This window comes from Brachypodium distachyon, chromosome 4 (genome assembly GCF_000005505.3).
Source record: "Brachypodium distachyon strain Bd21 chromosome 4, Brachypodium_distachyon_v3.0, whole genome shotgun sequence".
Lineage (NCBI taxonomy): Eukaryota > Viridiplantae > Streptophyta > Magnoliopsida > Poales > Poaceae > Brachypodium > Brachypodium distachyon.
The window spans coordinates 35163731-35187913 of NC_016134.3; the positions used below are offsets into that span (position 1 = coordinate 35163731).

Consider the following 24183-nt stretch of genomic DNA (forward strand, 5'->3'; position numbering starts at 1 on the left):
CTGATATTTGGTGAAATGAACTTAGATGGAGCTAAATTAAACGTGTGTCGGTATTGCCATTACTCATGTTTTTTCTTGAATGCCCATACGACCATATTCCGTGAATTGCACCTAAAGGGATAAGATAAGAAGGAAAGAGTACCTATTTAGGGCCAATTTATTTATCCCTATAAATATGTCAATTCATGGTGATGGCCCGATCCAATAGCCTAGTGTCAGTATGAAATGTGTGAGAACATTTTAAGAATAGTTATTTGTGTGAACGTTTCTATAAATTACCAGCTCTAGTTGTTTCTTAAGGAGGAACAACTAGCAGTTTGGACTTATAGCTTAGATTTTTTTTTTCAATTCAAAATTTTATCATGCGTTACTATAGCCATAGCTTAGCTAGTACAGTATTTGGAAACGGTCATGTCTTTGCATAAAAAATATTATTCTTTTCAGAAAGGAAACTGTACTGTAAGGGAAGAAGAAAGAACGGAAAAAAGAAATTGGGCGGTCATACGGCCTGCGACTTGTGATTTGTGAATCGTTGTAGGCATGGCTCGGCAAAAACACGCTAGAAGCGTGCGATGGGCTGATAGGCAAACTCGGTCGAGGCCCACAGCAAACATCAGCCGTCTGTGCGTCTCATGGATTCGCGCCGTGGCACCGAACTGGGCACTCCGGCCCCAGCAGGGAATGATGAAGCGTTGTAGTGCGTGGCCTAAGCGGCATGCTTCTGTGCTGCCTCGTGGGCCTTGAGCTCCCGGGAGATGCCCATCCATTACCGGGCCGGTCTTTTGGCGTCGATCGGCTTCGGATTGGGCCGTAGCGCCAGTTCGGCCGCAGCGGGGAGATTTCTCCTCTCTCCTTTTTCGCGGCACCCCTGTGCGGCCGTAGAATACCCTCCGGGCCGGATCGGCCTCAGGGTTTCTTTTCGTTTTCGTAGTCTGTCGATAGAATACACTCCCGGACCGGACCAGCGCTCTAATCACAGAGCGCATGTCATCGATTTAGCAGCAATCAATCTCCAAGACTCGAGAGACCAGAGCATCTCCAGCGGCATCCCTCAAAGTTATTCTAAATGTTTTATTTAGAAAATATGAACATTTTTCTCCAAAATCATCTCCCCAGCATCACCTAAATGAATAAAATGTCATGTTTGTCCGGATACATTCCAACCTTGCACCAAAGCATACTCCGATTGTCATGTAAAAGGCTGCTATCAGTGCTCTAAGTGCAAGATTAATAGAGCACAGTCAGCAGGCTACAAGGCAGTCCATGTCAGCAAAAGCACATCTGGAGGAGAAAAAAAGGATGAAAGAGAACGAAGCGCGCTGCAGCTGAGTCGTTCGGCTATGGCACACAACGCGAGGAGGAATAGCTGGCACGCTGTAAGCGGCGGTTTTCTTCTACCTCTCAATTTTTTTCAGCAGATTCTTTTTTCTCATTGGTAAAGTACATGCAACATTAAATATTCAAGAATTCAATACACCCATCTAGTAGCCATCCTACTGTACCAGTGTTCGTTTACGATGGCTTAAGATGACGTGTCATGAGGAAATGCAAAAATGAAGAAAAGGGAACCTAATCTCACCTACTTCTGTACCATAAAGAAAAGAACCAGAGATTTTTACCCACCCTTCTCTAAAAAGAAAAAGAAGTGTCTCTATTTAGAGATTTCTCTACTTAGATGAATAAATCATACTCCATCTATATTATTAACGAATATGTATCCCAATCCATCTCGAGTAATTTGTAAGCCAGCTTATTATTCTTGCCCTAAATGTGCAACCTTGCACATTGTGGATTGCACATTTTTGTCAGTGACCTATGTTCGGTGAATAATAGAAGAAAGCATTGATCGCAAAAAGAAAAGGAATGCGAGAGTACATCGGATACTTCCGATGGACAACAAACATAAACGGGAGCGCTGAGGCGAGGTCTACATCTCAATGCTGCTTCATAATAAAAGCCCGCGCACGGCATACGTGCGTGCGTATGCAGTCAGTTGGATTGCGTGCTGCCTGCCCTGCCCTGCCCGTGTGGCCACGATATCCAATCGATGGATATACAGGTATCGACAACAAAACCACACATGCCGTTGCTCTGCTCCTGCGGCAGTAGCAGGGCAACTTGCTGCTGCTACAAAATGCAACAATGCCTATCTTGGCATCATCGGCTCATGTGGGTGCCGTATGGTTGGACTTGGGGGATGAGGTTGGTGACCAGACCAGCTCGCCGTAACTTGTTCTACCTAGCCTAGATTAGGGTCCCGAAATATTAAAACCTTTGGATGCTAGTATCGGCCGGCCGGGATCCAGGATGACCCGTGATCGAAGCAGGTATTTGCAGTGTAGTGCCAGAATTTATCTACCGCTACTCCAGCACAACCAGTACGTTTCATCTCACCGCGCACACGAGGATTGATTAGACTTTTTCAGTCGGATGATTGGATAGGATTTTTGTTCAAGGTCACGAATCACGCTAAGTCGTCTGGTTGGATCCCTCTGTTCTAAAATACTGTACGTTGCCGCCGCATTGTCATCAACCGGGTTAAATCAAATGCATAAATACACATGAATATATGTTTAAAAATAAGAAAAATATAAAAAGTGTTCTACATTTAAAAACAATAAAACCTAAAAGGTATGTGACAAAATAATGTACGAATATAAAAATGGAGAAACTTTTCAAAAAAATACATAATTAAATTGGTAAGGTGACATGATTTAAATGGATAGATTAATGAAAAATGTAAATAAATATATGCATGACTTGAAAAAGCATGCATGACTTGATGAAGGGGCATATATAATTTGCATGACAATGTGCACGATAGACCTGCTGAGGTGACATGCTTGCATGTAGAGAAATAGGCAGCGAGGCTCTTATTCAAGGACGGGGGGGCATAATTTGCTTATAAGAGGAGGCAAAAATTGAATATTGGGGCAATTAGACATGGATGTTAATATTATTGTAAGTTTTACTCTCAAATACCACTAAATTTCCCCACTAAATCCGTCCCTTCCTATTAAAATATGTATAAAGGAGGCTTGAAAAAAAAGGGGTAACATAGTTTGCATTGCAATGTGCATTATGGACCTGCTGAGGTGGCATGTTTGCACATTTAGAAAATAGGTGTATGATTCCTATTTAGATATAAAAGATATGCCTTATTCATTATTCTTCTACCAAGGCCAAGTAAATATTTTTGAATATTATAATACAATTATCTACAAATTATTATTTTTATTATAAAACATTAATAGACTAAGGTTGATCAAGGATACATTTAAGAAAACAACAGTGACTTATTTATTTATCGGGGTATCGAAGAAAACACTGGTCTTCCTTGACTCGTCACAACTGATACGATCAACCACTGACAAGTGGCCCATCGATGGATCTCCGATTCCATTCGTGCACATACATAGCAGCGCTCTGTCCGCGAAACGGCGAAAGAACGAAATAATTCGACCTAAATTCATCATCATCCGCAGTGGCCAGTTTCCTCTGCCAGCCACGAGCACATGATCATAGTATATGTAGACGAACGATTTCCGTCCGCGCCTCGGACGACCAGATCAAGTGGCGCTAGAATCTTTCCTAGCCGGTGAACGTTGCTGCAGAATCCCTGACAAAACCAGCGTCTCTCGTCTCGCCTCGTCATGCCCACCCCAAGCATGTGGCTCCCCTGGCACTGGAGCCCAGCATCGTACCCCTCCCAACGCAGCTGCAACACTGCAATCCACCGATAAAAATCCTCCGTCGCAAATGGAACTGGAATACGAGCACGAGCGTTTCGGCCTTATCACGTCATGTGAATCGTAAGGCCTAATGCTAGCTACGACGACATCCGTGTGAGTTGGACAACGCCATTCTATTTCTACGCCAGAGCTAACTAGTCCCGTAAATTGTAAGCTGACCCGTATCCTTGTCGCTAAATTTTTATCCATGTCAGATAGGGCTGGAGAGCCGTAAATACGTACGTAGTACATACGTAGTTGGGTACATGAGTACGTGTATCTGTACTCACAAACAAAAATCTACTGTACTGCTCACTAAAGGACGCCAACGCCTCTTCAACACGGTGCTTTCCTCGGGAAAAAAAAGAAGTACTCCACTACTCTTACAGTACATTTAGCAGGCTAGCACCACGGGGTTTTTTACCACGGGGTTCCGTTCACACGTAGACTTCTTTTTTTCTTTTCACCACGGGGTTCCGTTCACATGTACAGTACTCCGTACTCTTCATGGTCTACCAGCTAGCAGCGTTTGACAGGCAATACAAAGGGCCCCGCAGCCGCAAGTGGCGTGGCGTTCCAAGAGCTAGCAGCCAAACCCAGGCCGTGTCGCGTCTCTGTCCGCAGTTGAGAAAAAGGCGTTCCCTTTCCCAGGCAAAGCACGGAAGAGAAAGGAGGGAGCAGGTGGGAACACGAGAATGATGCTGTACTGCTGTGCAATGTATTCCAGCGTTGCATTTGATTTGAAACTCTCCCGTTTAACAAGAACGAAATGTTTGAGTGTGTTTGCCACCTGGCTATTTATACCGTATTAATCTTTGCGGTTTTGCTATTTGTAAGACGATTGAAAAATAACTTTATCTGAGTCGTCATTAACAACCGTCCTATCAAATCATTGCGATTTTTGTAAAATTCTGCAAATACAAAGATGAGAAAATCTTGTTTGGATGTCTACGATTGTCAACTGACAAATAGGCACTTCTTAAATTTTACTAACTGTTGGTAAGGTATAAATTTAGATAAGGATTTGTTGATTCATGATTGGTTAAAAAATGCAAACATTGTGAAGAGATATATGAGGTGATTAATGGAATTCCAGCGGCAACCAAATTTTGCCAAGCTATTGAGTCCTCCCTCCATTCGCTTCTAAAGTCGGCATAGTGTAAGTTACCAAAAAATTTGGAAAGCAAATCTACACAAGAAACAAAAACACCCTTAAAGTCCGTGTTGGTTGCTCAAGCTATTGAGTACTCCCTCCGTTCCCTTATAAAGTTCATATACATTTTTTTATATATTTGTTCCTTATATAGCCTTTTTCTATTTATTTTTTGTGAGGATCTGGCTTTGTACTACTTTCTCCGTTCCATATTAAGTGTCAAAAATTACATGTGTCTAGACGTATTTTAGTATATGGATATGTCCACATTTAGACAAATTTGAGTTACTTGATATGAGGATCAGGCTTGGTGCTATCTAGTGGTGCTATCAAAAGATTTAAATCGTGGTACTCAGAATGCCTAGTAAGGGTCCAGTGCTTCGAGGTTTCTTGTTTTGTCAGTTCTTTCATGTACATGCAATGTAAAAAGAAAACCAGCATACTGCAAAAATACGTCAAAAGTAATTTGAAGTCGTAGACGTTAGTAAATTTTCTATAATTTGATCAAAACTAAAACATCTTATATGATTATCTTGGAAAGTGCATGGTGTAGATTTTCTTAGGTAAATACGTTAGGTTAAAACTTTTGCAAAATTTTATTAAAAAATAAATGATGAAAAGAATACGACAGTTTCTAATGGTATACGTTTTGTGCAATACAACATATTTAGTTGATCAAGTTGAAGTTCTAAAAGTAGGTACATGCCTTATAAATCCAGATAAAAAAATAGTATATTACCTTCTTTTTTAGCTGGTGGAACACCAGTTTTTTTTTTCCTTCTTGAATATGGAAAACCAGATTGAGTTCTTATACTTGAGTAGTTAGAAAAGATTTAAAATCCAGGTTGAACTATCCATTTGCCGCATGATGCGGTGAAAAGTGGATTGAAAATCCAGGTTAAACTAATCCATTTGCGTACAGAATCGGGCCCCTACTCCCAGGAATCCAAGACACAGAATGCTGGCCCCGGACACGATGGCTAATTCAAATTCGTAAACAAATACAGCAGCAGCGGCAGCAGCAGCAGCTCACGGCCCGAGGAACAGGCATTCGCCAGGAGAGAGAGAGAGGAAGAGAGGATGGACCGAGCCCCGTCACAATAAAACCGTTCTCTCCTACGACGGCCGCGTTGCGCAGAGAGAGGCCGGCAGAGCTGAGCCTGCAGTCACAGTCACAGGGAAGGGGAGAAGAAAGAGAGAGGTGCGGAGATGGCATCCAGCTGTTCGTCTCCTGCTCCGTCGCCATGGCTCTCTCGCCACATCCTCCTCGTCGTGGCTGTCGTGCTGCTCGGCCAGGGCGGCGAGGCCAGGCCGCCGCCGCCGCTTCACGGCGTACAGCCCATGGCGTTCGACGAGGGGTACACCCAGATCTTCGGCAGGGACAACCTCGCCCTCCGCCGCGAGGGAAAGCGCGTCCACCTCTCCCTCGACGAGTCCACCGGTGAGTAGCGCCGAGCTCTGCTTCCTTTCCCTTCCCCAAGCGAGAGGTTATGTCCGCGATTTCGGTGTAAGCTTGGGGGGCGCATTGCCCTTATTATATCACGAACTGGTCCATCCTCTTGAGCGTTGTAAGCAGCCGGAGGGTGTTTCTGCTATTTTACTAACTTCCGGGTGTTGTTGGCAAAACCAACTCTTCGTCTTCCTCCTCCGTGTCCAGGCGCCGGGTTCGCCTCGCAGGACCTCTTTCTCCACGGGTTCTTCAGCGCCGCAGTGAAGCTCCCCGCCGACTACGCGGCCGGCGTCGTCGTCGCCTTCTATGTACTTTCACCGTTTCCCCTGTCCTCGCTACCCTTTCTGCAACTGCAACCAAACCATCAAGAACCTGCTAATCCTTGAAGAAATCAATCGCTCCTTTTCTGTGTTTGTGCAGCTATCGAACGGCGACGTGTACGAGAAGACCCACGACGAGCTGGACTTCGAGTTCCTGGGCAACGTGCGCGGGCGCGAGTGGCGAGTGCAGACCAACGTGTACGGCAACGGCAGCACCAGCGCCGGCCGAGAGGAGCGCTACGACCTCCCCTTCGACCCCACTGACGACTTCCACCACTACTCCATCCTCTGGACACAGCACCGCATCATGTGAGCAACCCCCACAATTTTCTCTTCTTCCTCCGTCTCCTATCGACGTTCCCCCTCTGTGTATGCCTCGGTGTTGCTTATAGTGCTTGCCGAGTTACTCTGCTTCTCATATTTCGATCTGCTTGGGCTACTTCGGGGACGAATTGGAATCGTGCGCCATAAATTTGATTTTGCTGGGGTGCTGGATTTGGGATTTGGATGCCTGAGCGAGCGCTCGTACGTGGTGGGGTTGGCAAGCAGAAACGGGGAACGTTTCTTTCTGTATATGCGTTTTCTTGCTGCCTTTGTTCCTCCACCCGTGTTTCCTTTTGCCTCTTTTGGTCCTTGCAATGTTTGCTTGTGTCACCACCCTCTCCGACCTTGGCAAATTTGGGGGCCTTCCCTAGATCTTTTCGCCCATTTCAATGCGCATTTTACTCCTGGATTGCTTTACCAAAAGCATACAAAGAAGACAGAGATAGAAACAATTTACAATATCTGTTTTCTGAACTTAAAATCCCTTTTGCTCGTACTGACGTTCGTGTGGCCTCTCGCAGATTCTACGTGGACGAGACGCCGATCAGGGAGGTGGTAAGGACGGAGTCCATGGGCGCGGCGTTCCCTTCCAAGCCGATGTCGCTCTACGCCACCATCTGGGACGGCTCCGCCTGGGCCACCCTGGGCGGCCGCTACAGGGTCAACTACAAGTACGCGCCCTTCGTGGCCGAGTTCGGCGACCTCGTCCTCCAGGGCTGTCCCGTCAACCCCATCGACAACTCCGCGTCCGCGTCCGCGACGGCGTGCGGCGCAACGCCATGGTACGAGCCGGTCGCGCTGTCCGCCGAGCAGGGCGTGGCCATGGCGGGATTCAGGCGCGGCCACATGTCCTACTCCTACTGCCACGACCGCCTCCGGTACCCTGTGGCCCTAACGGAGTGCGATGGCCGCGCCACCCGGCTGTTCGGGCCGGACGGGATGAAGCGGCACCGCCGTGGCGGAGGGCGCGGCCGCCGCTCCGACGTCGCGATGTGATCCCGCCATGACTGGCATGGTGCGCGGGCCACGGCGATTGTTCCAGGGTTGTGTATAGATGCCGGCATGGGCCGGGGCGGCGTACTTCGCATTGGGTGATTGTGCGTGGTGGTGGAGACCGGTCGGAATTTATGTATGCCCCGTTGTTTGTCACAAAGGTTTCGCCCGCGGTGGGTACACAGCTCACGCGCGCATTCTACTCCCGCTGGCGTCCTCATCCGGCATTCGCCGTGGGGGTGAGTGAGAGTACTAGCTAGCTAGCGTTTATTGTCTCCTTGGACCATGCACCCGTGCCATTGATGATCAATTTGACAACGTTAGATTTTTTCGAGCTCCCAAGGAAAGTCTTGAGTTTGTGCATTTTGGGATGTACCCCAGGTACCACCGATGGTGGCACTGGCATCTCCTCGGCCAGCTCGGAACCGTGAAGGGCTCCGAAGGGATGCCGATGCTGTCAAAAGGGTAGGAAACCTGTCTGAAGAAGTTCAGAGAAAAGGAGACACTGATAATCAAAGCATATTCAGCACTGCAAGTGAAGAAGACATGGTAAGCTGTACAAATGACCAGCAAAAACAGCTAGTGGCCTCAGACACACGTAAGCATGTATTGAGAAGAAGGTATACCTTGCAACTATCCACCTGATGTAGCTAGCTCACCTATTAACCACATGAGGCGGCTTAGCCTTTCTCACTAATTATGTAAGCTCATAATAGAGTTTCACAAGATAAGGTGCCACATTTAATAATAATGGAAGAAGTTCAATTCACTCTGTATCTCAAGCTGATATGCTGCCAACAACGGAAATTCTCCGCAATCAGGGCCTACAAAGATAAATGCTAAGAAAAATGAGGACGCATTAAGCTACGGTTTCTTGCTATAGCAGACTAGATTTATGCATATCCATCGTTGCAACCTTCAAACTGAAAAATCATGAGTTCTATAAAAATGATAATTCATGAAAGTGAGCTTCCTGTTTTTTCTAGGAACCGGTAGGAGCGCTGGCTTTTCATTAAGAAGAAGTTGAGCTTCCTCAATCTGATCACACGGAGTACAAGAAACGACAAAAAAGCTTTTTCAGTCTCTTTTTTTCTTTTCAAAAAGGAGGTTCAAGCAACATTTTTATTAAATTACGATCATAACCCGAAGTGGCGACAACCTGAATGCACACCACCGCCCCATGAGCTAAAACCAGAGGCGGCACTAGGGCACAACCGATCCAGCAAATTCTCAGCCTGCTCTGTATGCACATGCTCTAGAATTAGCGTCCGCCATCTTCCGCTAACCCATCTTCAGGACGGGAATCGAAGCATTGATCTTGTCAGTCTCGACAACGATGATGCCATGACGCCAAACAGCGCCACCGCCCACCATCACCCGCAGATCAAGCGTTCAGCTCCCGGGATGGCACCCCAAGGAGGAGAGCAACACAGCCAGTGTTTTCACCACCTACAGGAGTGGTGTGGAAGTCCACAACCTCTACAACGTCTCAAGACAGGGGAGGGACGCCCAAAAAACAGGAAAATGGTTAGGAGGAGCAACTAAGGAGAGGAGGAAGAAACTCACCGACGAGAACGCCGTTGCCGTTGCTGAAGATATGTCGCCGGATTTATTTATTTATTTTAAACTAATGTCGCCGGAGTCTTTGCCCACGCTAGAGATCGCAACTCGTCGCCTCTCGAATCGGGACGCACGCGGCACGCCTCGCGTAGAACCAATCCACGAGTCAGACGTGATTATTCTCAGCTCGGTGGATCAACAGGATTGGGCCGGGTTTTTCCGCGCGACGTACCAAACCGAAGCCTGGTGGATCAACAAGGTTTGGGCCGGGGTTTTCCGGGCGACGTACCAAACCGAACGGAAAAAAAGAAAAAAAGAAACCTTCGGGAATCCTCCCCGGCCATGTGGATGGGGCTGCGAGCCCGCCTGGGTTGAGTGCTACCCCAGCCTGGGATTCCCAGGTGGCGTTCGAAAGGATTCTCAAAAAGAAAAAGAAAAAAAAGGCGGCGTTTGAAATTTCTTGACCTGGGAGTCTCGTTCTGTTTTGTACCTCGTCCGGTCATCACGGCGGTTTGAGGCTGATGAGAGATTGATAGAAGATAGTTTGGCAGGTACGATAGAGAAAAAAGTATGCGCATCCAGGGAATCGAACCCTGGTCAGTACCGTGGGAGGGTACTATGATACCACTACACCAGATGCGCTTGATGCTTGCTAATTAACTTGTTCTCTTATATAATAGCAATCATGTTTATGTATATATACTGTCAAAATGTAAATTTGCGCAACAGACGCATGGTGTGCCTGTTTAGCATACCACTTGCCATGGACCGTACTATTTTTCAACCAAATCTCGGTGGATGAGTGGATCAACTATTCGTGGGGCTCACTATAGTAGCTTAACAAATGGCTAGCCCGTTGTCAGGCTTCTCAGTGATGATCAAGGTTAACTCCGTGTGCTGCATTACAGCACGAGCCTGCAAGCTGGTGGATTCTGATCCAAATTCCGGGTGCCCGAAGTTCCGGTCCAATTTTCGATCGAACCTACGGATGCTCTCTGTTATTTTTTGAAAAATTGAGGAACTTGTTGCGGAACTTCCGAATATTTAAGAATATGCGGAACTTCCGGCCTCCAACCGCAAATTCCGATGTGACCGTTACGGATCTGACTTGTCCTAATGCTCCTGCTATAAATACCCCTTGTATGCCGCCGTTTTGGGCAGAGTTCGCACGAGTTGAGTTCGTGAAATCTCCCTGGCTTTGTAAACACTTCCATATAGTGAAGTTTCGCTGGCTGGCGCCCGTGATTTTTCCCTCTCGTTGTTTGAGAGGGTTTTCCACGTTAAATCCGTGTGTCCTTGTGCTGTGATTTCTTCTTCGTTCTTACTTGTCGCGTTCATAACAAGTGGTATCAGAACTCCAGGTTTCACCTAGGATTTGCGACATGTCTACTTTGAAGTTTGATTTGCCGCAACTGGACTACACCACACGATTCTCGTTGTGGCAAGTGAAGATGCGGGTGATTCTCGCCCAAACTTCAGATTTGGATGAAGCGCTTGATTCCTTCGGCAAGAAGGATGAAAAGGAGTGGAATGCCGAAGAGAAACGCAAAGATCGTAAGGCTTTGTCTTTGATTCAACTCATTTGTCCAATAGTATTTTGCAGGAAGTGTTGGAGGAGAAATCCGCAGCAGCTCTGTGGCTGAAACTGGAATCGATCTGCATGTCTAAAGATCTTACCAGTAAGATGCATGTAAAGATGAAGTTGTTCACCCATACGATGCAAGAACGTGGATCGGTAATATCTCATATAACTGTTTTTCGAGAGATAGTTTCTGACTTGCAAGTTTTGGAGATTAAGTATGATGATGAGGATCTAACCATCTTACTCTTATGCTCGTTGCCTAGTTCCTATACAAATTTCCGCGATTCAATTCTTTATAGCCATGACTCTCTAACCCTTAATGAGGTTTTAGAAGCACTTAGACAGAAAGAAAAGATGAAGTCTATGGTGCAGACCGATGGGTCTTCGTCAAAGGCAGAAGCTCTGTAAGTTCGTGGCAGGACCGAGCAGAGGAACAACAACTATGGCAACCGAGATAAGAGCCGGGACGGAAAAGCTCGTTCAAAGTCCCGAGGAAAAAATAAGTTCTGCAAGTATTGTAAGAAAAATAATCATGTTATTGAGAATTGTTATAAACTGCAGAACAAGGAGAAAAGGAACGGTACCTACAAACCGAAAGACAATTCCGATGGTAATGGTAAGACCGTTGTCGTTTCTACCGACAGCTCTGAGAGTGAATGCCTCGCGGTTCTTGTTGCTTGTATTTCCCGTGATGATGAATGGATTCTTGATACAACATGTTCCTTTCATATTTGTTGTAACAAGAATTGGTTCAGTTCTTATGAGTCTGTGCAGACGGGAGATTTTGTGCGTGTGGGCAATGACAATCTTTGTCACATTGTTGGTGTTGGGTCCGTTCAGATCAAGACCCTTGATGGCATGACACGCACGTTGAAAGAGGTGAAGCACATACCAAGCATGGCAAAAAATTTGATCCCACTTAGTACCATGGATTGTGACAGGTACAAGTACGTCGGAGGTCATAGACTTCTGAAGGTATCTAGAGGTTCTCTCGTTCACATGATACGTGATATGAATTCTGCCAAATTATATGTTCTTAGAGGTAGCACTTTGCCTGGTTTTGCTGCTGCCGTTACACCTAATGATTCTGATGATTGTGCTAAAACGAATGTGTGGCATGTGCGTCTTGGGCATATGAGTGAACATGGGATGGCAGAGTTGGTCAAGAGAGAGCTCATCGATGGTTGCAACTTGAGTAAGCTTGAGTTTTGTGAGCACTGCGTTTATGGTAAGCACAAAAGGGTTAAATTCGTTTCTTCCGTTCATACCACCAAAGCATATTAGATTATGTGCATGCTGATGTTTGGGGAGCCTCCCGTAAGACTTCTATTGGTGGTGCTAATTACATGCTTACCATTATTGATGATTACTCAAGAAAAGTTTGGTCTTATTTTCTAAAACACAAATATGATGTTTTTGGTGCGTTCAAGAAGTGGAAAGTTATGGTAGAAAAGCAAACTGAAAGAAAGGTAAAATTTTGCGTACTGATAATGGTGGTGAATTTGTTTCTGATGAGTTTGAGGAGTTTTGCAGCAACGATGGTGTTGTTAGGCAGTACACGGTTGCCCGTACTCCACAGCAAAATGGCGTGGCTGAACGCATGAATAGAACCATCGTATCAAGGGCCCGTTACATGCTGTCCAATGCAGGTTTGGGCAGACGTTTTTGGGCTGAGGCAGCTTCCACCGCATGCTACCTCATAAACAGGTCACCTTCTATTTCACTTGACAAGAAAACTTCCATTGAGGTATGGTCTGGTAAACCTGCTGATTATTCACAGTTAAGAGTTTTTGGTTGCACCGCTTATGCTCACGTTGATAATGGAAAGTTAGAGCCTAGAGCTGTTAAGTGCATTTTTCTTGTCTATGGTTCTGTAGTCAAAGCTTTCAGGTTGTGGAATCCGGAAGCTAAAAAGATTTTGCTGAGTAGGAATGTTGTCCTTAATGAAAAAGTTATGTATCATGATACTTTGTCCACTGATGTCTCTCGCATTGAAGAGGAGAGACTTAGAGTGCAGGTGTAGCACATCGATGAAATTGTTGACAACGATGATGCTCAGGTTGATCATGGTAATGATGATGGAAACAATGATGATAATAATGATGATATTGTTCCACCCTCACCACCTGTTTTGCAGCAACCCACATGGTTTATTGCAGCTGACCGTCCGAAGAGAAATAAAGGTCCACGTCCACGTTTAATTGAAGAGTGTGATCTTGTTTATTATGCTTTGAGTTGTGCAGAACAGGTGGAGCATGATAGCGAACCGGACACATAAAATGAAGCAGTTGTTTCTGGCGACCGTGTGAAGTGGTTGTCTGGCATGCAAGAGGAGATGCAATCTCTTGAGAAGAATGGCACATGGGATGTTGTGCCCTTGCCTAAACAGAAGAAGGCCGTTCGCTGCAAATGGATTTTCAAGAGAAATGAAGGTCTGTCTCCTAATGAGCCTATGATGTTTAAGGCAAGGTTAGTGGCAAAAGGTTTCAGTCAAATACCAGGTATTGATTATAATGATGTGTTCTCTCTAGTGGTAAAGCATAGTTTCATCCGTACTTTCTTTGGTATTGTTGCTATGCATGATCTTGAGCTTGAGCAGTTTGATGTGAATACTGCATTTTTGCATGGAGAGCTTGAGAAGGAAATATACATGGAACAACCTGAAGGGTTCATAGTTCCTGGTAAAGAGAATTTTGTTTGTAAATTGAAAACGTGCCTTTATGGTTTGAAGCAATCTCCTAGACAGTGGTATAAAAGGTTTGATTCATTTATGATCTCACCTGGCTTTAGTAGATCTTAGTATGACAGTTGTGTTTACATTAAATTTGTTGATGGATCAGCTATATACTTGCTGTTATATGTTGATGATATGTTAATTGCTGCCAAGAGCATGAAAGTAATCACTACTTTGAAGGCACAACTAAGTAGTGAATTTGAGATGAAAGATCTTGGTGCTGCTAAGAAATCCTAGGTATGGAAATTAAAAGGGAAAGAAAATCTAGGTTGCCATTTCTTAGTTAGCAAAGTTACATTGAGAAAAGTACTTCACCGTTTTAATATGCATGATGCAAAGTGTGTTAGTACTCCTATTGCTTCTCATTTCAAGTTGTTAGCGTTGCAGTGTCCTACTTCTGATGAAGATATTGAGTATATGTCACGAGTTTCCTATTCTAGTGCTGTTGGTCCTTGATGTATGCTATGATTTGTTCACGTCCTGATTTATCATATGCTATGAGTTTGGTTAGTCGTTACATGGCTAATCCCGGTAAAGAACATTGGAAAGATGTTTAGTGGATTTTCAGGTACCTCTGTGGCACATACAATGCTTGCTTGAAGTTTGGCAAGACTGATGAGGGACTCGCTGGCTATGTGGATTCAGATTTTGCTGCCGACTTGGATAAGACGAGATCCCTCACAGGTTATGTGTTCACGGTAGGTGGATGTGCTGTGAGTTGAAAGGCAACACTGCAACAGTTGTTGCTCAATCTACAACCGAAGCAGAATATATGGCTACTGCTGAAGCTTGCGAAAAGTCTGTTTGGTTGAAGGCTTTAGATGCTGAGCTTTGTCAAGATGTTTCTTGCATTAACGACAGTCAAAGTGCTATTTACCTTACTAAGGATCAGATGCTCGATAAGAGAACCAAGCACATTGACGTCAAGTATCATTTTGTTCGTGACGTTGTTGCACAAGGTAAATTGAAGGTATGCAAGATCAGCACTCATGATAATCCTGCTGATATGATGACAAAGCCTGTTTCTATTGCTAAGTTTGAGGTATGCTCAAGCTTAGTTGGTATAACTGTTTAGCCCCTAGTGGCGGTTGAAAGTGTTCTTTGTTTGTTTCAGGAGTTGTTGATGTTCATACTACAAGGAGGAATTTGCTATAAGGAGGAATTTGTCTTAAGGTGGAGTTTGTTGGATTCTGATCCAAATTCCCAGGGGCCGGAAGTGCGGCCGGAACTTTCGGCCCTTCCAGGCTTCGGAAGTTCCGGCCCAACTTCTGGCCGAACCTCCGGATGCTCTCTGTTACTTTTCGGGAAATTGCGGAACTTGTTGCGGAACTTCCGGATATTCAAGAATATGCGGAACTTCCGGCCTCCAACCGCAACTTCCGATGACCGTTACGGATCTGACTTGCCCTAATGATCCTGCTATAAATACCCCTTGTATGCCGCCGTTTTGGACAGAGTTCGCACAAGTTGAGTTTGTGAAATCTACCTAGCGTTGTAAACACTTCCATATAGTGAAGTTTCGCTGGTTGGCGTCCGTGATTTTTCCTCTCGTTGTTTAAGAGAGTTTTTCATGTTAAATCCGTGTGTCATTGTGCTGTGATTTCTTCTTCGTTCTTCGTTCTTACTCGTCGCGTTCATAACACAAGCAAGATCTCAAATTAACATGTCTGGAGCTGATTTCTTGGAGTCGAGTCATAATCCACTAAGGATTGAAGATCCAATAATGAGCTAACCGTGTCGACACCTCCAATCCACGGATGTACTATACTAGTATACCAAATAGCCATAGAACGGTAACAAGTAGCTAGGCTCACTGTAACAGTGTCGCTGGATCCCAACGAAAGCTAGATCACAACGGTGCACGCGATGAAACGACAAACTCGGTCGCGCGACATTCATCCAAACCATACCATGCAGATCATAAACATTGTTAACCAACTGAGCTCCTGCCAACTGCTCCACACGCGCCATGAATCATGCCGCGAGATCAGAAAAAACGAGGAGACACAATATATTCCCGTGTGGTCATTCTGTGCCTCGTCACGGCCGGCCCTGGCCTCATTCCCTCGGCCAGCTTGTGCCCGGCACACGCAAAAGCGAAGCACGTATATATCCATAGGCGTTAGACTAGTATAGTTGGTCAGTGGTCATTCATTCCGTCTCATTGCTTTAATAATGTTGTGCTTTGATTTGTAACCTCCATGTATCGATCGATATATGCCTGTCATTTCGTGTAGTAGTTTTCTTTTTCAGATGTTAACACGTTCAAAAGAGATGGCGGACTGCCCTGAGCAATTCTCACCAAGAACTCGCCATGGATATATGCATCACGCTGGAATCTGCAAGGCGACAGTGGCAAGTGGGCGTCAATTAACTCTCCCCATCGTGTGCTACGGCCTACGGACGGGCCGGGGAGAGGAACGCAAAAGCCTCTTTGAAGTTGAACACCTCCAAATCATCTTTTATCTCCAGGTCAGACTCGCTTGTCTGTTTGTTTTGTTCGTTTGCTCTTTCTCTTCCCAAAAGCGGAGGTGGGCAGGTCTTGTCACCTCATCAAAAATAAAGATGCAGGACGGACAAGGGAACGAGGCGTGTGGTAGCCACGCTCCCCTACTGGCTTAGATCAGCTCTCTGGTGCATCCTCGCCACCTAGCAGGCCACCACCTACCTCACCCCAAATAATGCACCTGACTTTCATCCCTCCTTCCTTTTCTTTTCGATCTGGGCCTTGATTTTGATTTTCCTGCACGTACTGCCAGGGACGGAGTCACGAGGAGAGCGAGTTGGGATTAGAGCGGACAAAATTAGAAAAATCTAGTATGAAGTATATACGGTGGTTATCTATAAGACGTGATGCCTAACATCAGGGCGGGCTCAGGATTTTGACCGTGGGTATTCAAAATTGTTCTGAAAATTTGCTAATCAAAATTGCAAATATTTGAATCTCTGATCGAGAGTTTGAGACGTTGTTCTGTTCTGCGCAACGCAGCGCACATGTGAAACCGCGGGATGACGGAAGCAACGAATCACAGAGCAGCGGTCAACCCAAAGGCGGGGACACCGAGGAGCAGAGTAAATGAGGAGGTAGGAGTAGTCGCTAGGTTTTTAGAATCAGAGACATGTCTGTTTGGGGATTTAGAAGGAGGCGAGGAGATGCGAGGTGTAGATCGACATCAATAAAGGTCATACGAGACTACATTGTATCGAGCATATAGTTCGGTTTTCAGCGATCCAAAATCCTATTTCTAGCATTGGTCCAACTTGGAGGAGGAAGGAGAGAGATGGACTAGTCCATTTTTACACTCAATGCTGGAATACTTAGTCCCAAAATCTTATTTACATGCAGACATACAGAATACATAGCGTACATATTCATTTTTTTGCAAAATTTGATGGGTATCCAACTGAATACCCTTGAATAAAGCTGGGCCCGCCCATGCCTAACATGCATCGATCACTGATCAGTGATCACCCAACCTCAGGTCTTTGTTTTCTTAGTTTTTTTTGACGAAACGACACAACGTGCAGGTGTGCAAACAGGATCCCGCGAAAGTCCTGCTTCTAGTTCATTTTTCAAATCTTCTATTCAAAATTTTGCTTAGAATTTGAATACGAGATTTGAGAATTGAACTAGAAGCGGGACTTTCGCGGGATCCCGTTTGCACCCTTAACAACGTGCCATTATATTGCCAAGAAAGTCGATCGAGATCGACCTGCGAAATACATAAGAGTGCAAAAAGAAAAAGAGAGGTTTAAGGGGGAGGAGACTGTTGCGGGTAGAATTTGGAGCCAGTCGGAATAGTTCCACTTGTTAGTGGAGAGAGCGGGAGAAAGACCTATAAGAAATGTTGGTTTCCTAAAAATTAGCAAGAGAACTAAGGGATATCCTCACGCGCGCTCCACCTCCGCCCCATGAAATGTGTGCCCACACAGGATAATTAGTGTATCTATTACGGATGCGTACCAAACTGAGATGTGATTTTGTCGCCAACATAGTCTACTCCATCTCTAGCGTCCGCCTGCATCGACCGACGGGGGAGCAAGTCTCCGAACCTTTCGCTCTTTTGATCTGTTACTGGAGATGACGAAATAGGTGTTGGGGAAGAGCTCAATGCGGCTGCTCGTTTCCTTCGTCACGGGTTGTCTATCTCATCGGACGGGCGGTCGCACGACTGGTCGCTGTCTTCAACATCAATTGCTTTGGTCTGGAGTAGCTACGACTAATTTCTCTACAAACGACGGTACGTGAACAGATCTAAATATTCTGCGAGTATATAGCTACCGATTGTCATATTGTATACATCTAGTATGTTCGAATTACACATGTTAATCATTGATGTAGTCATGTCTTATATTCTGGAATTAATCATGAATTTTTTAGTCACAAAATCGTCTAATATTCCAACAGTTGCAAGATGTAATTAAACCGGAGAGCCCTGCCTGAGCATGACTAACCAGATTAGGATAGCCACCAAATACCACTTACATTTGTTCAATCAGATCCTTGACCTAAACATTTGTCTCTAGCACACACCATTTTGGGATGAGCTGATAAGAGCCTAATGTTGTCAAGTTATTTATGGTAATCCAGTAGCAAATGAACAAATCAGACCGGCCTGTGTCAAGCACACGCAAAGGTTCAACTGCGCAAGGCCCCAGACATCTGAAAGATGAGCTGCAACAACCGCGGACAGTGAGCTAGCTTATTTTGGAGATTCAGACGGGAAGGTTGCTGTTGGTTGAGCCTTTTTCTTACTTCTTGGCTTTGACACGTGCTGTCTCGTATTGTTGTTTTCGAATGGCCGTGTTATTCTTTGAGATGTACAGTCAAGGACGCCCTTCCGATTGCCTATCTACAGCCATCTTTTTTTTTTTGAGGGGCTATCTATAAGCATCTTGCCTCGTGCTATCAAACATTTGGTGATTTTGGATATGATTTTGATGTGACGTGCCAATCCTTTGGAAATGACGACATTCAAACGTTTCATGTGTGCAGCTTTTACATGTTTTGTGGCGCAAAAAATATAATTAGGTTATTAATTTCCTAGTTGGTGGAAGGCAGGTAGATTTGGCGCAAGTGGTTGCCTCCATGACCCTTTGTTTTAAGTAGTACTCCACATACCAAAGCATTTTCTAGGATCATTTTCTATGTATATATAATAATATTTTTCATGATGTTCCGAAACTAAAACGGCAAAATGTTTCGGATGCAACCACTTATGCTAGAAAATTATTGCTCGTGGAATACACAGATTTCACATGAGATGATTAGTTAAATGACTATAGTGCCAAGGCATAAAAGTAGAGGAGTTGGTGTAGAGGGGTTCAAAAGTTGAAACCCCAGATTACGAGAGAAGATGCCCTTCCAGTTCTTCCGAAAGACAGTAACCAGTTCACTACGGTACATACATGCGCTACATGGTCTGAAATAAGCGACAACCGAAAAAATAAAATAAAATAAAATAGCACGGTGCAATTCAGGCCATCCCTCCGTGATGGACAGAGTAACAGGACAACAACGTCAGTTTGGAGTTTGTTGGATCTATGTCCAAGTACATTGTCTTCTAGCCTCTGCCAACTCAAGCTTGATGGTTATCAAGAAAACGGAGGCTCTCATCAGCTTTCACAGAGCCTATCTGAGTCGATCGTTCGAAGCAAAAGGCAGTTTCGACCTCATTTTCTTTGTAAATTTTCCACGGAATTCGTGAAGGGAAACCCAGAAAATACATGGACGAACTTTCACCCGGATCCGTGGTAGTTTAACCGGAGATTTTTCCAACCGAAAGTTAGGCTAGGCTGTGCTTTTGCAAGTGGGTTTGTGGGGGGGAGCTGACTGCTGAGCAGAGCTTGCCCCAGCGGCGCGTGCGGCCGCTAGGCCGCTAGGGGCTCCCGTCTTTTCCGAGCCGCTTTCCGTCGTCCAGGCTCGTGGCGGGCACACGACAACTGCCGCCGTGTCACGGCCCGCAACCACGCGTCCGATCCAAGGCCAAGCGCCGATCGATCGCGACCGGCGACATCCATCCCGATCTTCTTGGACGCACATGGATGCCTGGCCTGGAATATTAGAATATGCGCGCGTGTTGCCCCTGTACCGCCTTTTCTTGTGGTTTTGCTCCGCTGATTGAACCTTGATCATGGACCACTCTAATTTGATCATGAGGTTGATGATTAATAGACCCTGTTCTGCGCACTCTTAGTTTTGTTTAAGCGAATGCGTTGTTTTAGGTGACTAGGATTTACAAAACGAACAAAGCAATACTACGGAGTAGCAAATATGTGAGATTATAAGAAATTGATCTTTCTGATGTGTATGTGGTGAGGATATACTTCAAGCAGGATATTAGGCGTGTGGCGGGCACGCTCTGGTCGCAGTAAGGATTCAAAATCTTTTACCACCACAATTCACCCTTCATAAACACGCCAAGGAGCAATCCCTCCCTGCTTTGTCCAAAGCTAGCTGTTTCTTTGCGCAATTAATTACTGGAAGGAGTGGTATTAAGGAAAAGGCTGTTTTTCGGTGGTCGCAAATAAGATTTTGAACTGTCATTCCGCAGTATAGATAGAATTCTTTCATTACACAGGTTGGCAAAGCGCTGGATACAAAACAGAATCACAATGAGTCATTACACATTCACACAAGAACATGCGTGACCAAATCCCTGTACTACCCCGACTGACCTTACATGACAAAACCCCTAGAATCGCGGACACCATGTCCAAAAAGGACATTTCGCCCGGTCTCTAACCCCTATAAATCCCCCTCCCAGGTCTGCCCATTTCGCCCACACCAGATCCACAAGCTAATCACCCTAGGCTAGCAAGTAAGTAAGCACACTCGAACGAGAAGATGGTGAAGCTTGTGCAGGACGAGGAGAACCAGAGGCAGCTCCTGGACGGCCACAAGGAGAAGCACTTCACGTCCGGCGAGGTGGTCCGGGACATCATCATCGGCGTCTCCGACGGGCTCACCGTGCCCTTCGCCCTCGCCGCCGGCCTGTCCGGTGCCAACGCGTCGTCCGCGCTCGTGCTCACCGCAGGGCTCGCCGAGGTCGCCGCCGGCGCCATCTCCATGGGGCTCGGAGGGTAAGGGGAGAAAAACAATCCATACCCTTTTTTTTTTGTTGTTGCCTATTTTGTGTGTATGTTTTCCTTTTTTGTTTAAGGAAACTTGTTTGTTTCCTTTCATGGCATTTGTTTCTACTGCGATCACTGGCCAGCATGCATTCTGGTGTGCCGGATAGTTAGCTCATTCCGGATTTCTTGTCTTTTTCCTGGGTTTGATGCATGTAGATGTTAAAAGAGTTCGACTTTATTGTTTATCTTTCTCGGTTTGAGGTTAATGAGAGTAGCTCACAGTTCTTGATGCCAAGAATGGAGAACACCTTTTCAAATTGTCTTTTTTCTTTTCAATCTGAGATTAATGAGAGTAGACTAAACAATTGTACTCCTAATACCCAACTGTAATTCTTAAATAAAAAAGGTCATACATGCGACTAGTTATCAAAACATGTATGGGGGTGTTGGAAATATTTGTCATAATTGCCTTTTTGTATTCTTTCCAGCATTTTCTGTATCCTGGTTGGAGCATTTAATCTCTTTGTACAACCAGTTGGCTTGGAATATTTGTTGTGTTTTCTTGTGTCAGTAACAATTACTTACTCCAGGATAAAACAATAGGCACCCACACTCACAAAGATACAAATTTCTGGACCAGAGCTGATGTAAATAAATGTATTTGATATTCAAAATCTTGCAGCAATAATCTCAGGAAAGCTTAACCCATATATGGTTAGTAGTTTCTCTTGGGCCTAACTGCGTGTACCAAATTTAGCCCATACAAACGGGGCCCAGTTTCTGCCGGGCCTGGCCAAACGGAAGCCTTTTGGTTTGAGCCAGGTAAGCTGACCACACGCAATATCTGCCAGGTACCTCGCCGCGAAGAGCGACGCCGACCACTACCAGCGGGAGTTGCAGCGCGAACAGGAGGAGATCGACACCGTCCCCGACACAGGTCAGAGTCAAACCTCTCACTCCCTTTCTGCTGATCTGGGCTGGGGTCTGATCTAACGGCTGACATAACTTTGAGCAGAGGCCGCGGAGATCGGGGACATCCTTTCCGAGTACGGGCTGGGCCCCGAGGAGTACGGGCCCGTGGTCACCTCCCTCCGCAACAACCCAAAGGCCTGGCTCGAGTTCATGATGAAGTAAATAAAATTAAGCCCACACATTCATCTCTTCAGTTAGTTAAGAAATTGATCAACGTGACTGATGGGCTTTTGTGGTGCGCAGGTTCGAGCTTGGGCTGGAGAAGCCGGACCCGCGGCGGGCGCTGACGAGCGCGGCGACGATCGCGCTGGCGTACGTCGTCGGCGGGCTGGTGCCGCTGCTGCCTTACATGTTCGTCCCGTCGGCGGACCGCGCCATGGCCACCTCCGTGGTCGTCACCCTCGCCGCGCTGCTCTTCTTCGGCTACGTCAAGGGCCGCTTCACCGGGAACCGCCCTTTCCTCAGCGCCCTGCAGACCGCCGTCATCGGCGCGCTCGCCTCCTCCGCCGCCTACGGCATGGCCAAGGCAGTGCAGGCCATCTGATCTTTCTGATCCAGATACCTTAATTTGCGCCGTGCCGTCAAACCAAACCCACCGGGCTTGCTAATGTACCGAGAAAAATAAGTGCAGCTAGGGATCTCTCTGTGCCTGTCTGTGTGTGTGGAATAGTCGATTGGTAGCTGTGCAGACTCTAGTGTGTACTGGTAGCCCAAGTGTCCGTGCTGATGTACGACTGTGTTTTTCCTTTTGTCCCTGATTTGATTTTGAGATCGATGATGTGCACTGTGTTAGTGTGTCTTTTTTCTTGTCTGTTGCGTTAAGGGTCTGTTTGTTGGTGTCCTGAGCTTTGTGCCCTGAGAGCTTCATGAGAAATCGACCTTTTTTGGCCTGGCCAGGCATACACAGAGACGAGGTGTTTGGTTAGATACCTGAGCCTGAAAAATGCTTGAGAGCAGTTGTGTACGTATTAATAGCCATTTAACGTAAATAAATGAACTGATGAACATGTTTCTATCAGAAACGCACCTAAAACGCCTCGTTCCGTTCCTTGATTTCACTGGATAGAACTACTATCTGAGCAATAGGCTAACACAAGATCAATCGATCAAAGAACTTCAACATATAATAGATTTTACAATTAATTGAAGTTTAATCGCATGTAGCAGCCGATGCGTGTGGCGGCGGAAATTGAAGACGTCCTGGCTCAGATGCGGTGGGCGGCTGCAATTTGTGGCCGATTGCTACATGGGCTCATCAATTAGGCACATTACAACTCGATTCCAGTTGCTGGGGATCCGATTTCGAATTTGGAAGTCAGATTGAAGCCGGCGGCTCCTCCATCGTGGCCATGGTGGCTAGATTCCAACGAGCAGAGGACGAATCCCTTCTGGCGGCGGTTTTGATCGCGGCCATGGTGGCTAGATCCCGACGAGCGGAGAACGGATCCCGGGAGCAGCATCTTGATCTTAGCCACGACCCGCTGATTTTCAGTAAGACACGGACGAGGTGGTGATTAGCGCTCGCTTGCCATGACATCTTCTTACTTAAGATGCCGGACCGTGATTAGAGCTCGCTTGCCGACGGAGCCTGGTTCAGGCGCTCGTTTCTCTAGGCCTGAGACAGGGAGCCTCGCCTGGACCAGGCAGCTCAGACGGCAACCAAACAAGTATCCGGCAGGTTTCAGGCATGCTCTCGCCCAGGCACGAACCAAACAGGCCCTAAGTATGTGCTACTCCCGTCTCGAAAAAAAAAATTACGTGCTGCTCTCCGTATGTATAAGACTGTAAGGCAAGGTTATACTGTATTATTTAGGTGGGATGGTCTATGGGCCTTCTTCAATCAGGTGGGGCAAAAGAATATTTAAGTGGAGGCCCAAATAACTTGTCTGAAGTGAATAATTGTCCCTGAAATTTTCCAGGAAGTCAGCAAAATTAAATTGCAGTAGTAGGAGCTAGTTAGGACATCTCCAATGGTCGTTGATACTAATTTTTTTTTCTCTTTTTTCAATATGTTTTTTTTTCTCTATTCATTTCTTTTTCTTAATGGACCCACATGTTATTTTCTTTCCTGTCTTGGTATCCGTGCAGTAACTGTTACTTCTTCAAGTAATCGCTACTTAGTTGTGGTATTTATCTCTTCTCCATATTGGTCACTAGTTTCTTGGTATCCCTGTAGTATCCCCTTAGCTACATGTACCGCTAATGCATATGCACCAATGGTTAATCCCCACATCTTTGTGAGTCATCCCAGAGATAGCATATATACTACCCCATTATCTTAACAACCACG

At 45.8% G+C, this 24183-nt stretch overlaps 2 protein-coding genes and 2 non-coding genes across 4 annotated transcripts; 3 read left to right on the forward strand and 1 right to left on the reverse strand.

The window, feature by feature from the left end:
• Positions 1-5902: 5902 nt before the first annotated feature.
• Positions 5903-8313, forward strand: LOC100842891 (probable xyloglucan endotransglucosylase/hydrolase protein 28). Its single transcript, XM_003576456.4, has 4 exons — positions 5903-6325; positions 6542-6642; positions 6755-6963; positions 7500-8313. The coding sequence occupies exons 1-4, from the start codon at positions 6094-6096 to the stop codon at positions 7972-7974; spliced, it is 1017 nt and encodes a 338-aa protein (XP_003576504.1). The 5' UTR covers positions 5903-6093; the 3' UTR covers positions 7975-8313.
• Positions 8314-10102: 1789 nt separating this feature from the next.
• On the reverse strand, positions 10103-10173 carry TRNAG-CCC. Its single transcript has one exon. It is a non-coding gene; the product is annotated as a tRNA-Gly (tRNA).
• A 7223-nt stretch (positions 10174-17396) lies between these two features.
• Positions 17397-17497, forward strand: MIR5185I (microRNA MIR5185i). Its single transcript, NR_126982.1, has one exon. It is a non-coding gene; the product is annotated as a microRNA MIR5185i (primary transcript).
• A 3108-nt stretch (positions 17498-20605) lies between these two features.
• LOC100826494 (vacuolar iron transporter 1.2) lies at positions 20606-22795 on the forward strand. The gene is made up of 4 exons (XM_003578034.4): positions 20606-20930; positions 21773-21858; positions 21937-22051; positions 22137-22795. The coding sequence occupies exons 1-4, from the start codon at positions 20695-20697 to the stop codon at positions 22435-22437; spliced, it is 738 nt and encodes a 245-aa protein (XP_003578082.1). The 5' UTR covers positions 20606-20694; the 3' UTR covers positions 22438-22795.
• Positions 22796-24183: the final 1388 nt, after the last annotated feature.